Source organism: Anomalospiza imberbis, chromosome 9 (genome assembly GCF_031753505.1).
Source record: "Anomalospiza imberbis isolate Cuckoo-Finch-1a 21T00152 chromosome 9, ASM3175350v1, whole genome shotgun sequence".
Classification (NCBI taxonomy): domain Eukaryota; kingdom Metazoa; phylum Chordata; class Aves; order Passeriformes; family Viduidae; genus Anomalospiza; species Anomalospiza imberbis.
The window spans coordinates 28840475-28854177 of NC_089689.1; the positions used below are offsets into that span (position 1 = coordinate 28840475).

The following is a 13703-nucleotide window of genomic DNA, read 5'->3' on the forward strand; positions in this document are numbered from 1 at the left end:
GGGCTTTGTAAATGCCATCCAAATTTATGATGGCATTTTTTGCCTTGCAGCTATAGATGTTCCATCCCCAAAGCACCCACATAAAGGTATATTCTCCTATGGATGGCTGCAGTTTGTCCCTGCTGCTATATCTAATCTGCCAAGTGTGCTGAAAAACTCTCGAGTAGCATTTGAAATGAAACAAATGTAGTCATGAATTTTAGACGAGATGTCTAAAGACGTCATTAGATTTTTTTTTTTTTATTCTTCTTGCAATATATATTTATACAATGGAAAATTATGCCGAAGCTGACATTACCTCAAAGGCAGAATTGAACTGTTATCCTGCTGTTTATTGCTCTTCTCATTAAAGTTTTTAAATATATAACTCATGAAATTATGTTTTGAAGAAATTGGTAAGATGTTGAGTACTAGTTTATTAGTTATTGAAAGAACTGCTTGGGTGGCAGAGCAGGAATGAAGCCTAGCTTAAGCGACCTAAAACAATCCAGATGATGCTGTAAACACAGATACAAACAGACAAGGTAATACACTCTATGAGAACGTTGTACCAAACAATTTAGGCAGACTTTCATGGGGTAGGATTTAAAAAGAATTGTGAATATTGTAGTGCTCGGCTTTAAAATTTTGTAGGCAAGGTTGTCCATCACTATGAACTGATATTTCTCCTTCGTAAATGGATCTGTGCTCATTTGCAAAGGAGAAATTTCAACCTTCTTTTTCCCTAAGTGACATCAGAATTTTGATTCTAACTTGAATTATCATTTTTGGCTAAAAATTGCTGAGGAGTCCAAAAGCATTTAAAACCTAAAGCCATTGAATCCATTTAATGCGCCTTTGGCACCTCTCTCTCTCTCTCTCAGTCCTTTTTGAACATTCTGGTCCTCATTTTAATCAATCTCTTTTTATTAAGTTCTTTGGCTCATTTACTTGTACGTGCATTTGCTTTATTTTATTTGGAACATTTCTTTTGTAGCGTCTTGAAAAAGAGTTGTGACATTTCTTTTGGATGGCTTCTTAAGTATCTGGCAGTCACCTATGATACGATGTTGATGGGTACGGATAGATTAGCTCTGTTTTCCTGATGATCTGTCAGATGTCGAGTTCTGAGGAAACTGGATGTGTGTGTTGGTGATGCATATGCAGCAGTTTGATAAGTGGATAGAGGGGGAGCTTTCATTTTTCTTCTGTAAAAATCACTGTTTATTAAGCTGGATTTAGCCTTGTGAAGCGAGGTGCTCCGCTGGCAGGTAGTTAATCAGTGATCATGGTAACTCCGGCTGCAACCAGGGGAGTCAGTACCCATTCAGAATGTAGAAACTAAAGAGCACTTCATTAGGATGAGTGAATTTCCATCTGTGTTGTATTTTGTGTATACTGGAGCAATTAATACAGTAAACTGATGGATGGCAGTCAGTGTGATCGTATCTCGGCTGATGACAAAGTTTGCTCAGCACTAAATAGAACAGACTTACTATGACTGGCAGGAGGGTAGCCGTCAACGTTTCAAGAAGCTTGAAATTAAGAATTCCCCAGGAATTAAAAGAAAAAAATAGAGCAGCTGATCAGCCTTTCTGTTGATACCGATTTCAGTGGAATTGCTGGAATAATTCACACAGAAGGATGAAAATTCCTTGAAAAATGCTTCCCATATATCAGTTTTTTATCTTCAACAGCCGACTTGTTTTTCCTGCATCATCTGTTTGTTCTGCATGTTGTCGAGTTCATGGTCCACCTGGTAATACCTGAGCTTCCACAATTCCTTTTCCTAGTGTGCCTTGGGAAGGAGGATCCAGACCATGTTTCACTCATAGCTTTTGTTATGAAATCTCCATCAAGAGTCTAGTGGCAGAGAGCTACTGGGAATATTGGGCTAATTATCCAAAGGTCTTTGGAGATGAATATGAGCTGGTCTACAAATGTAGCTAACGAGAGATGGAGTTGTTGTGTGAGATGTGTGCAGGTAGAATAATGTCAGTAATTAATCAAGTGAAATTGGATGGATTTTCAAGTGTAGATTTGGAGAGAAGGGGGATCGTGTTCTCCTCTTGCTATGACTCCGCTCACTCCATCGCAGTTAATCCTGATTTTTTTAGTAAGGCACGTGGCAGGTACATGGAAAAGAGGTTTGCAGATACTTGTTTGTTCTGGGGAGGATTTGTGCATTCAGTTCTCACGCATCATTTTCTGGTCCATTTAAATATATATCAGCCTCATACATGAACATTTGAAGACCTTTAGCTGTACTCAAGGAAGACTCTTATGTGGTGCGTTTCTAGTACTGGCAAACATAAGGAGGTAGAGGAATTAAACCCACCACAATGCTCCAGTGCCCCTTAGAAGATGAGGAACACGAAGTTTTCCTGTGCACTCATTAAACTTGGGCTGGAGGTTTGCGAAGTGCAGAGTTTTGGAAAGTCTTTCTGCGGGACTTCAACATCCAATGGCTCCAGTAACCAGAGTCTCCCAAGGACAAGGATCCCATTTGCGCTTGCATTATGCATTTGAGCAGAAGGGTGTGATGCATGATGTGGAATGAACAAAATAATAACTCGTGTGTTTAGGGAAATGCCAAATTAATGAAAATTCAGAAAGCTCTAATGTTGAAAAAGCACACAAATTCCTTGACAGAAATATAATGCTGCTAACAGTTTCAAGATTATTGTTGTCTGAATTTTCTGCTTATTGTGTACTGCAATTAAAATTCTTCTCAACCAAAAAACCAATGTCAAATTAATATTTCCTTTTGGAAAAAAATACGAAAGTACACATCTTTTTCCATTTAGCACCATCATGGTCTTTGATCAGGTTCCCTCTGTCCAGTGAATAAAACAGATTTATATTAATGGGAGCAGGCTCAGACCATATATGTTTGGCATACATATAGAATCACATGAACACAAGTACAGTAAGTTAAAGTAGCACACCCACTCAGGCGTTTATGCCCCATCTGCGTTTTATGCCATAAATCCCTTTATTTTCTTCTTTTATTTAGCAATTAACTTCTCCATTTATTCTGTAGTTAAAAGCTGCCATAAGATGAAAATAGACAAAGTCTGATTCTCTTCTCTCTCACTCTAAATAACATTCAGAGGAGACTCAGACCTGGATTCTGAAAGCTGTGCTTCCTAAAAGTGCCAGGTGTGACTGTGATTTGGACAAGAGTCCTATCCACAGAATAGTAAGGAACACTTTTAACCCCCACCTGGGTTACCCAGCCGTTGTGTTCTGGCTGTTCTTGTTTATTCCTTGCTCAGAGCAGATGGATGGAGAGAGGCAGGGAACGGGGAGGATCCTTGGCTCCATTCCCTATCCACCGGCCAGCGCAGCTGAGACGGGCTGGGGGAGATTGCAATTTGTTGCTGCCCTGCACCAGAGAGCAGAGAGAGCAGAGCAGGGACTCAGGGGTGTCCTTAGAGCTGGCACTGCCCCTTCCTCAGAGTCCTGTGAAGTGCTGAAATCTGGAGTTCAGTGCAGTGGTCCCCAGTAATCGCTGGCTCCCGGGACCGATGCTGAGGAAAGCTGTCAAGGCAGCCCCATCCTCCCGGGATGCATCCCCAGCTCTGCCCAAGCTACCTTCAGCCTTAACTTTTTAATTTCCTGCATCCCCGAGCAGCACAGGAGGGGCCCTGCGGACTAGGGGCCGCTAAATGTGTTAAAACTCATTAGGTTTGGAGCAGAAGACCCTTAAAACTAGCCAAGAGTCTCAAACGTGGGTGCCAGAAATTAAACACCTAATTCAGTGTTTAGCCTCCTACCTTTAGTTCCTTCCTCATAGTTAATATACACTGTGCCACCTCATAGGTGGCCTGATTTTCATAGGCACCAGGCACCTACAACTAACTCAAGTGTTGAGACTGCTCACCTAAGTGAGACTTGTAGAATTCAAAGTTTTTCTGGGTGATTAAACAAGAGTCCCCTCGCTCTCAGCTCCCAAAAGGAGCTTGGGTTAGAATGACCAGCCTTGTAACATATGGCTTAGCAAGGGGAGGAAAAAAAGAAAATGAGTATTAGAAATGGATGGACTAAAGAATACGCAGGATATATCAGGCACATTAACCAAACATATGGTGCTAAATGAGATATTTTTTTTAAATTTGCAAAAAAATTGACATTCCTGGCAGTCTCAAGGATAATGTGACATGGCTGTGATAAATTTAGAAGAATGGGACATATTTTGGCTTGTTCTTGGAAACCTTTTTCTTGCATGCCGACTGTATTTCTTCTTTTATTAACCCATTCAAAGAATGTTTGAATTTTGCTGCTAGAGCACCATGCTAGCGCAACATAAAATGTGAATGATGCTAATTGCTTTGCACTGCCTAACTTTCTGTCATACCCTCCCCTCTTAAAGGACAAAACATGCTTTGGAAATGAGCTGGCAAGCTCATCTTCTTCCTTCTCCTGGTCAATATTAAGTGATGTAATTAAGCTCCTGTTTGCATATTCTTCTGAACTAGGAAGCAGCCATTTTTTTCTTGAGATCTGATGGATGTGATCACTCAAAATAAAATGTGTCATTACAAACCCCAAACAAAACAAAAACATGGTATAGTTGGACTGTTCCAAACCAATACATTTCAAAATACCCAGGAAAAGAAAATAAATAAATGAACCAAACTTGTGATAATAATGGCAATCAGAATGATAACAAACAAATAGAGCAAAAGTAGCAACCAATTATCAGCGCTTCAGTTTGTTTTTCTACTCAATTTCCCTGCATAGGGTCACATTAAAATCTCTGTTTTCACATGAAAGTTTCTGCCTCAACCTTAGAAAACCCATCCCCGTATGAACATGACACTGCTCAGCATTGCCACACTCAAGGTCATTCATCAGCTTCTTTGTAGCTCCTCAAGTTCCAGTGTTTGGACACAATCACACAAACTTGCTGCAGCTTTTAACCATTTTCCACTGCCTCTGCCCCTTCTCCCTGCTGTGGTTTAGAGATGAGTCCTGCAGGGTATTTTTTTTAACACAGGGGTAAAAGAAAAGCTGTTTCATTTGTTTGGAAGCTTTATTATCTTTGCCCTGAAAAGGGCTTGTTGCCAGGGAAAGCAGGGAGCTCCTGAGCCACAGAGTTGAGATCTCATTCCTCCCCTGACCTCTGTCACCTGCCCAAGGCTCAGGTAACTCATGTCCTACCCGGGTCCCTGCTCATGGACTGTACAACCTTGCTCTTGAAGCAGCTCCCATGCTGGGAAATTTTAGTGAACGTCCCCTGTGCATAAAAGTCTCTTGGACTGTCCATAATACTTTGTACTTAGCGCTGGGGTTGACACTCCTTTGGTGTTTCCATCCCCAGTTCTTCCATCATAGGGAAATCTGGGTCAGCAGCACCATTAATTCCTTTGAGTGTCCTTGCCCTGAATATGGACATGCCATGATAAGTTACATCCCATTGGAGCAGAAATTCAGCAGGCTGCACTGGAATATTTCATTGAAACACCTCAGTTCAATCTCTTTTTCTCCCTTCCCCTGAAACTGAACTAATCTGTGCTTTTGTTCCTACTCCAAAGTCCCTAAGAACACATTAAAAAAAAAAACCAAAAAAAAAAAAACCAAAAACACTTCAACCCAATATTTTTCTTGCACCATAGTCAGTTCCAAGATTTAATTTTTCAAATGTTAAGTCTGAAACCTTTCCTAAAAGCCACCATAACAGCAAACCCTGTAGCAAACAAGTTTCGAGGCAGAAAGCTGCAAGTGCCACACTGGAACTCAAACCATTCCCTCACTTTATTTAACTTACAGAAATATAAACTCCAAAGCCTCACTGAAACCATTAAGGCCCAGCAGTGCAGAGTATAAGGTACAAGAAGGCTCCTGCATATTGCCATCAACATCCTAGGGACTATAAAACTAGGCTTATTAAATATAAAGTTAATAATATAGCCCAGAGATAATCCTGTGCAGGCCTCTCTTTTTACTTTTTTAACAATTAAATACTATAAAACACAGAGTTGGAAATTAAATTAAATTACTTTGCTAGTGGAAGTTCAACTTGCACATTACGTGATAGTTTGCTTTTCCACCTGAAATCAACACCTTTGTTTTGCTGTATCCCTACAGATATGCAGAATGCCCAGTGGGCTGTATATACTGGAAATCCTGAGTTTTCAGGATGCATTCTGATAATCAGAATACTCAGATGCATCTAGAACTGCAAAAAATATAGGCTAGTACAGACAAACATGCATACTTTCCATATATATACTGTAAAATTATTCCATCCAAGCATCTACCGTACACAGAAAAGGCTCGGGTTTTAAAAGCCCGCTGCGATGTATTCATTCCATGAATTTTTTTGAAACCACAGCTATGTTATGGCATCAACAGGAGTTATTCTCACCCTTTATACCAAACGAGTCAGATGAGTACCACAACATTTCTGCCTGTCCATGGCAGAGGCTTCACCCAGTGACAACTTAACTCTGATTTTCATTGGGAGCCTTTGATGCAGTTCAAGGGCATTGCAACAACTCCAGAATAATTCCAGTGCGGCTTCTAATATCAAGACATAAATACCATTCAGCCTTTAAAAAAATAAAATTGAAAGCGAAAGAGAACCACATAAACATATAACTTTCAAATACCTTTGAAGTCAAGAGAGTGAGGGGAGGAAGAGTTTGAACTCAGAGAACTCCATTCTCTGGTTGTGCCTTGAGTCGTGCGGCACATTTAAAAGATCCATTTGCAATAATCTACTAAACCAAGGAGTGAAAGACAGAACTCATAAAAAACCTGTAAAAATCCAAATGCTCCAGCTATTACAGATTTCTAAAAATAAAGCAGAGTAGGTTTCAGTAGCAATAATAAGCTGCATCTTGTCTGTATTTCAGCTTTATAAGAAAAATATGGCTGCCTTTTAGTACTCATGGCTTGGAGCAAACCATGGCCGCTTCTGCCTTGACAAAAACAAACCCCACAAATAAAAGTGAGCTTTCAGCTTGCTGTAGTGTTGCATTTCATTTGTCCTTTAAGTGTGTCTAGCTGCTTCTGCACCCCCTTTCACAATGCATAGGCTGTCGTTCCATGACCTAGCATTATTAAATTGCACTTATCAATCATTCTTGCCAGGAATGCCATCGCCAACTACATTAAAGAAGTCAGAGAAGTCTGGTTTCAGCAGTCCCTCGCCTTCGCAGACCTCCTCCCTTGGAACGGCTTTCACACAGCACCATCGACCTGTCATTACAGGACCCAGAGGTGAGGCCTTTCCCGAGAGCCCCCAGGCATTCGAGGGTGGCCACGGCACCCCGTGGCCGTGCCAGCGCCGCTCCACGGAAAGCCATCGCCACCTGTGACCGCCCAGCGAGGGGCTGTGCTCGGAGCCTTCACACCCAGAAGGGTTTAGGTGTCTACAGGCTGGTTCTGTTAGGCTGGGCTGCTTTTGGGAAAGCTCCTGATGACCACCCAAGGTGGAAACGCTGGTTTCTGGGCCCTTGGGGTTTTGTTGGAAGAGGGTGGGGAAAGGGACAGGATGTGTTGCAGGGAAGTGTCTTCTGCTTGTGGCCATCCATCACGTTGACTCGGTCCAACTGCTCGAGACAGGGACCCATCCATCACTTCTGACCTACGCCTGTCTTCCAGCTCTGTGGATTTCCTTCTGCCAGTCATTTATTCTTGTGCTGCTGGTGTCAGTGTGCCTTGTTAGGGGACTCCTTTGAAGTTGGTTCCTGCAATACTTTGGCTGGTTTCCTTCTCAGTACTCTTCTGACTGACTTTCCAAGTAAAAGAGATGTCCTCTGGGTCTAGATGTTTTTATACATTTTTGTTAGAAAGATGCATTTGCATTTAGCCTAGAAAACTAAACGCAATACAGAGTTCACGTTTGAAAAGGAACTCACTTGGGCATAGAAGAGACACAAATGAATGAATCCTCTTACAAACCTCTTTGGAAGACATAAAAATAGGAATGAATGGTTGCGACACGTTTCTTTCTGCTATGAAATTTTGTCTCATTTAGAGAAGATTATTAAGGAATTGGTCGAATGGTGAAGCATCAAAATGCATATTAGCAATTCATCCTAGAAGTTATTTGGAAATGTCTGTTTGGCATCAGCGTGGTTTTACTGAGGGCAGCATAAACCAGGAGGAGCCTCTTTGTCTGCACATCCAGGTGATGTGGTGAGAAATGGTGGAGCTGCAAAAAGTTGAAGCAAGGTCAGACTTGCACTTCAGGAGGTTTTGTGCTTTGTTAAATCTGCTTATTGTAGTTTGGTTTGTTGTGGTTAATCCATAAAAATTATTCATTACCCTTAGACATGCACCTAGATCCTCAGAAGAAATTTAGGCATCTAAGCTCTATGGAGATTTCCCTTGAAAATTGGATCCGAGCTGTCTGGCAAATATGTCCTCTTTTAAAAGCCTTGATAATTGGTGGTACAAGTATGACTAATATGAAGCTTCCATTAACATTCTGTTCAGTGCACATCAGCTGACTCCCAATTCCTGTCTTTTAGAAGTTCAGTCTTTTAGATTTCAGTTGTTGATTGATTAGTTAATAGGCCTTTCTTTATTTAGCTGTGTTTTACTTCACACTAATTTTTTAAGATCATTGACTGCCTTTGTCTGCCCCTGTTTAGACCCTCTGTGCTTTGGATTCTTGTGTGGTTGAGAGAGGAAATGTCTCAGTGGTGAGGCCTTGTTTAAATCTCATCTACAGTCTTGTTTTCACAAGACTTTTTCTGTGCACTGAGGGATTTCTGTTGGCTACGTGAGAAGAACATTCAGTGGGAGCCAGAAAAGCAAATAGAATTATTACAGTCCCACATTTTGTTTGTTTGGAAGGAGATGTTCTTTACTAACTCCACAAAGAAGCAACACAGCTTTTAAATCATCACAGTTCCTAAAAAGTTAACCAAAACTGTTCTTCTGCAACATCATTTAGAAGCATCTTCTGTTTTATGCTCATTCACAAACAAAGTGTCACTGACTTTTAGGAAAAAAATCCCTTTGAATCCATCCATGGTTTCTTTAAGTGCCATCACCCTGAAAAAAATCTTGTCCCAGACTTCATTCTTTGTTCTTTTGGGACATTCCTCCTCAGTATTCTTCTTCCACAGCACACTGGCTGTGTTTATTTCCCTGCTGCAACAATCATTCTGTTAGTAAAGGGTGATATACTGAGATGGATTATTTTCTGCAAATCCAGCTTTGTTCTTTATCCCATCGCCTCTGGCGTACTTTAGGGACAGTAAGCAGAAGAGAAAAGCTTTTCAGGTATCAGAAGTGGCAACATAAAGAGTATAATGCCGTCATATAAGAGGATATAATTGAGAGATTCACTTCCACCAGTAGTTACTGGGAGTTATGCCTCTGCAGAGATGATGGTACAGCACACACAGGCTAAATTCCCTCTGGACACAGGTGCATTATGTAAACGGTATGGGGCAGGTCATTCCGAGGGGTCTTTGGAAAACAAAGAGCAGGATGTAATCTCCATTCTGCAGAGAGATTTTGGAGGAAGGGGAGTTGTGAGTAAGTAGGTCACCATCGGAGTAAGCTCGTCAGCCAACACGACAATCACAAGGAGGTTCCATCTCCTTCTCATGTTCGTATGTGCAAGTTTATCACTTGGATGTGTGTATGAGATGCATTTGTAAAGCATGATCAAAATAGACAGCAGAGAAGAAGCTGTAGACTATTCATGGCAGGTGTTGTCATTGACAACCAGTGATTTATAACTTCTCGGGAATATTCCTGAATCTTTCACACACTTCCAAACATCCCTTGGAATACACTGCACGTCTGATGCTGGGGTGTCCCAGGATACTAAATGCCCTTCCCTGTGGTCCCCACAATGAGTCATTTTGGAAACAAAACTTCCTTGGAGTAGGAGTAAGATCCTTGAGAGGATTTCCTAGCTCTGAGGTGCTCCAGCCAACGAACCCGTTGGAAAACCTCTGCTCTCGTGGAATTGCCTGGATGTGCTGTGCTGTGGAAGGCTGTGCACTCGTTCCTGTCTGCACTGGTGCTGCTGCCAGTGCCCAACCCAGCTGGGCAGTAGCCAGGAGAGAGGATCCGAGCTGGCTGACCAGCAGACCAGATGTGCAGCGAGTGCTGGCGCAGGGATGCCAATGCTTCAGTGACTCCTCAGTACTTCCAACAGATGGTGGCAAGATCCAAGTTTCTTTGGTGATAAGCTAGCAAAGTGATTCATGGAGCCTCACTTGATGATGGCAGTTTTTTGGGCATGACTCTATGAATGCACCATATGTCTTCTCTGGACCAGCGTGGTTAGGATTCAGTGTCTGGCAGATGGTAAATTGATCACCTATAGGGTGGCTTTAGCATCACTATCAGTTTCAGAATTTATTTCAAAGCCTTGAAAATTCGAGCAGCCAGATCTCTCTCCTACTCAGGCATACTTTTGTTACCTGCAAATGAGATTATTTGGTGGTCAGCATAGCTCACCACAGCACTCCAGCATTGCAAAGCCACCATGGATTGCTGGCATCTCACAAAGCTTCCCAGTCCACTTGAACTCTTCACCAGGCAGTGAAGGATTTAAATACTAGGGGTGACAGCAGTATTTACATAAATGGTTTTAGGCTTCCATGTATTGCTACTTACACTCTGGTGACTTTATAACTGGAGCTGGCTGAAACATTAAATTGACCACGATCTTGTAAAGCCAGGATGTACAGCAGCCTGTGCTGCAGAGCATTCAAGCATTCCCATGGAATATGACAGCGTGGATCCTGCAAGCCAAAAAAGCAAGAAAGAAAGGCAAGGAAAGAAAAAAAAAAAACCACAAAACCAATGAGATGGTGTGTTAGGAAGATAAATGAAGGAGAAACACAATTATAAGAAGCAAGAAATACAGCACGAAGGCAAGAACCCAAGGAAGGGGGTGTGTGAGAAGAAGGGATGAAAGTCAACTAGTGGACTGGTTTCCATTATATTAATTTCCTCCACAATTACCACTGCCACTTAGATTTTTATCAGGACAAGGCCTGCCAGGGAAATGCTGCAGCACAGTACTCTCTGTTCAAGCCAAAGTGGCAAAACCTTTATGTCACATATCTGGAAAGATACTGTGTCCTTCTCTATCCGAATCTTCTCCTGGGTCACCAAAGTCCTGGTGCCTGCTCGCTGTCCTGTCAGCCAGCTCCAAGTGAATCAAAGCGATGGCTCCTGGTGTACATTGTACAAAGACATTTTGTAATGTCCTGTTCTGTGCGAGTCTCTGTGGCTGCTTCTTGGTGCTGTCAGCTGGCACAGTGCTGTAACCTTCTACTTCCCTCTGAATTTTGACAAAAACAAACGGGTGCAGCTTGACACAGGTAGTGATGTCAGAGAGCCAGGAGAGTCACACCACAAGGGCGAGGAAGCCATAAAGAGCACAACGCTGACCATCAGACGAGTTTGCATGATCCAGTTTACAATGTCAGGGCAGCTGACTGAGCAGGGGAATATTTTGGTTTTCTGCACTCGCTTTGGAGCAACCTGGTGCTGAAGGAAAAGCAGTTTCCCAACAGATGGCCTCAAGGTCAGGCTTTAGGCATGACACAATCCCCAAACTGCCACCGCCTGCCGTAGCCTGGGCAGGGAGGGCAGAGAGGGAGACCTGCAAAGGGTTAAAGCTCCAGCTAAACAAAAGTCAGCGACCGTGTAATTAAAACTCTACCTTTGTTGTATTGTCAAGAGTTAGCCTGTGACATAGGAAATATTTAAAGGAGCAGGCTGTTCAGCTAATTTGTGTGTGAGTGAACTGCTTAGACAGTCCTATCCTAAATTAACTGTAAGACCACCCACCGAGCTCGCCTCATAAAGGGCCACGATTGCTCAGCTTCGTTCTGTATAACCGTTCAATAATTACTAGATAAATGCATAACTAAAACCTCTATTACACTAATAATTTGTACTGAGATAGATGTGTGGGACACCATGCTGGGTTAATTTGTCATCCCTGCAGCAAACTTCTAAAGAGGGCTCCTTTGCAGAGGAGTTGTGTTAATATGTTGCTCCAGTGAGGACATGTTAGAGCAACAAGATGACTTGGTCGCTTAATCTCCTAAAGAGGCAAAATGCCTGGAGGGGAAGTGCCAGAAAGAAGAAAGGGGGGTGATTAACACAGTGGTCCCAGATTTAAACTCATCCTGACAAAAGGAGCTGATCTAACTGAGCAAAAGAATGAAAAAAAAAAAAAGGGGGAGAGTGTTAAAAATACTAATAGGATTTCATGCATCCCTAAAAAATAATATAAAAATAAAGTGCTGCAGGAACAAAGTATTTTGCCCATGCTTTTCCTGACACTGCGTTTGGTTCCTTTGCTCTCTTTGATGTATCCATGGAGTTAAACTATATGCTTTAAACAGTGCAATGAACTATAATATTTTTATCTCTGCTTTTTGCTAAATTCTTCTAGCTTCAGACACACACAAAAAGCACATTATTGCTTTAAATATGGAACCCATGTTTAAGCATCAGAGCTCTGGATTTTCAACCTCCTCTATTGACAGAACCATAAATCATGTTAAAGTTAAGTGAATTACTGTAGCGTGGAACTATAGCTTTAACAATGTTTATGTAGTATCAGCTTACCATCTACAGAATGAAAGGGAGGAAAAACACTGATATTAGAAATGGGAATGTGGAGTCCTATTAACTTAACAGCAATATATCACTCCAAAGTCACAGATTCCATTACCATGCCCTTTTTAGTATCAAAGCAGAATTATATCATCACACACATAAAGGTTGTAGTTTTTAAGAGAATTTACATTTCTATTGTAAACTTATCAACTGCATTTCATTATAAGAAAGACATGATATATTCTCCTAGCAGTAGTTTTTATCTTATGATGAGAATATATGAGAATGCATCATGTGCATTAAAAGTAATAATAATATGCAGAAGTTGACAGCACTTGATGCAAGGCAGGAATTCTACAAATATGTTAAATTAGGGTCTTTTTGACCTCTAGCTGTAGTCTTGGAAGGAAGGAGTACTTTCTATAGGTCTGATTTTTATTTCTGTCCCAATGTAATCAATTCTATAGTATTCTGGTCTCCCAAAGGCAGTAGAATTCTGACATGTTTTAAAACATTCTGCTCAAAAATAGCTAACTTAGCTGGCCCCCTGCCCATGCCAGAATCTGGAACCAGTGCTCAGTTCAGCTCTACAGGTTTTCAAAAGCAGCCTGTAATACTCAGCAGCCCAGAGTACACCAATAAACCCTTAGCTCAAACACAGCCCTCAGCATATTTTCCTTTTCCTAGGAGCTCCGTGGGCCTTGGCAAAATGTCCTCCTGCCTCCCACTTGCTACTGCAGAATTTCTTGCAGGAAGAGTGTTTCTGAACAAAGGGTCCAGGTGCCTTGTACCACTCAGAGCAGCAGAAAAGGGCTGAGAGCCAGCCCTGATCTGGAGATACCGTGGCTCTGTTCTTCACAGCAGTGCTCAGCTGGCCAGCTGCACTTGACTTCTGGAGCTGAGAGGCAGATAGCCTGCAATTCAGCCCATCTTTTTGATGTTCATGGACAGGAACAGATCCTCCATCCATCCTACCTAGGGTGTCTCACTATCTCTTGCATTGGTCAGCTGTTTCTGTTATATTTTCAGTCTTTCATCTGTGTTTGTCTACAGAATGCGGGAGCGAGTGATAACTAAGTTTTACCAATGCTCAGAGGGTAAAGCCTATTTTTGTTCTCCAGCTCCATGACTTCCCAGCCTTGACTCTGCAAATGGGAATG

At 41.9% G+C, this 13703-nt stretch overlaps 1 protein-coding gene across 19 annotated transcripts in view; it reads left to right on the plus strand.

Moving 5' to 3' along the window:
- NFIA (nuclear factor I A) overlaps positions 1 to 13703 on the plus strand; it is a 409015-nt gene that overhangs the window by 349096 nt on the left and 46216 nt on the right. For 13 of the 19 annotated variants that reach the window (XM_068198897.1, XM_068198899.1, XM_068198898.1 and 10 more), the window contains one exon: positions 7081 to 7209. The exons of the other annotated variants lie outside the window; for them this stretch is intronic. In XM_068198897.1, coding sequence (XP_068054998.1) covers positions 7081 to 7209 — 129 coding nt within the window. The remainder of the gene's footprint in view (positions 1 to 7080; positions 7210 to 13703) is intronic. 19 annotated transcript variants of the gene reach the window in all.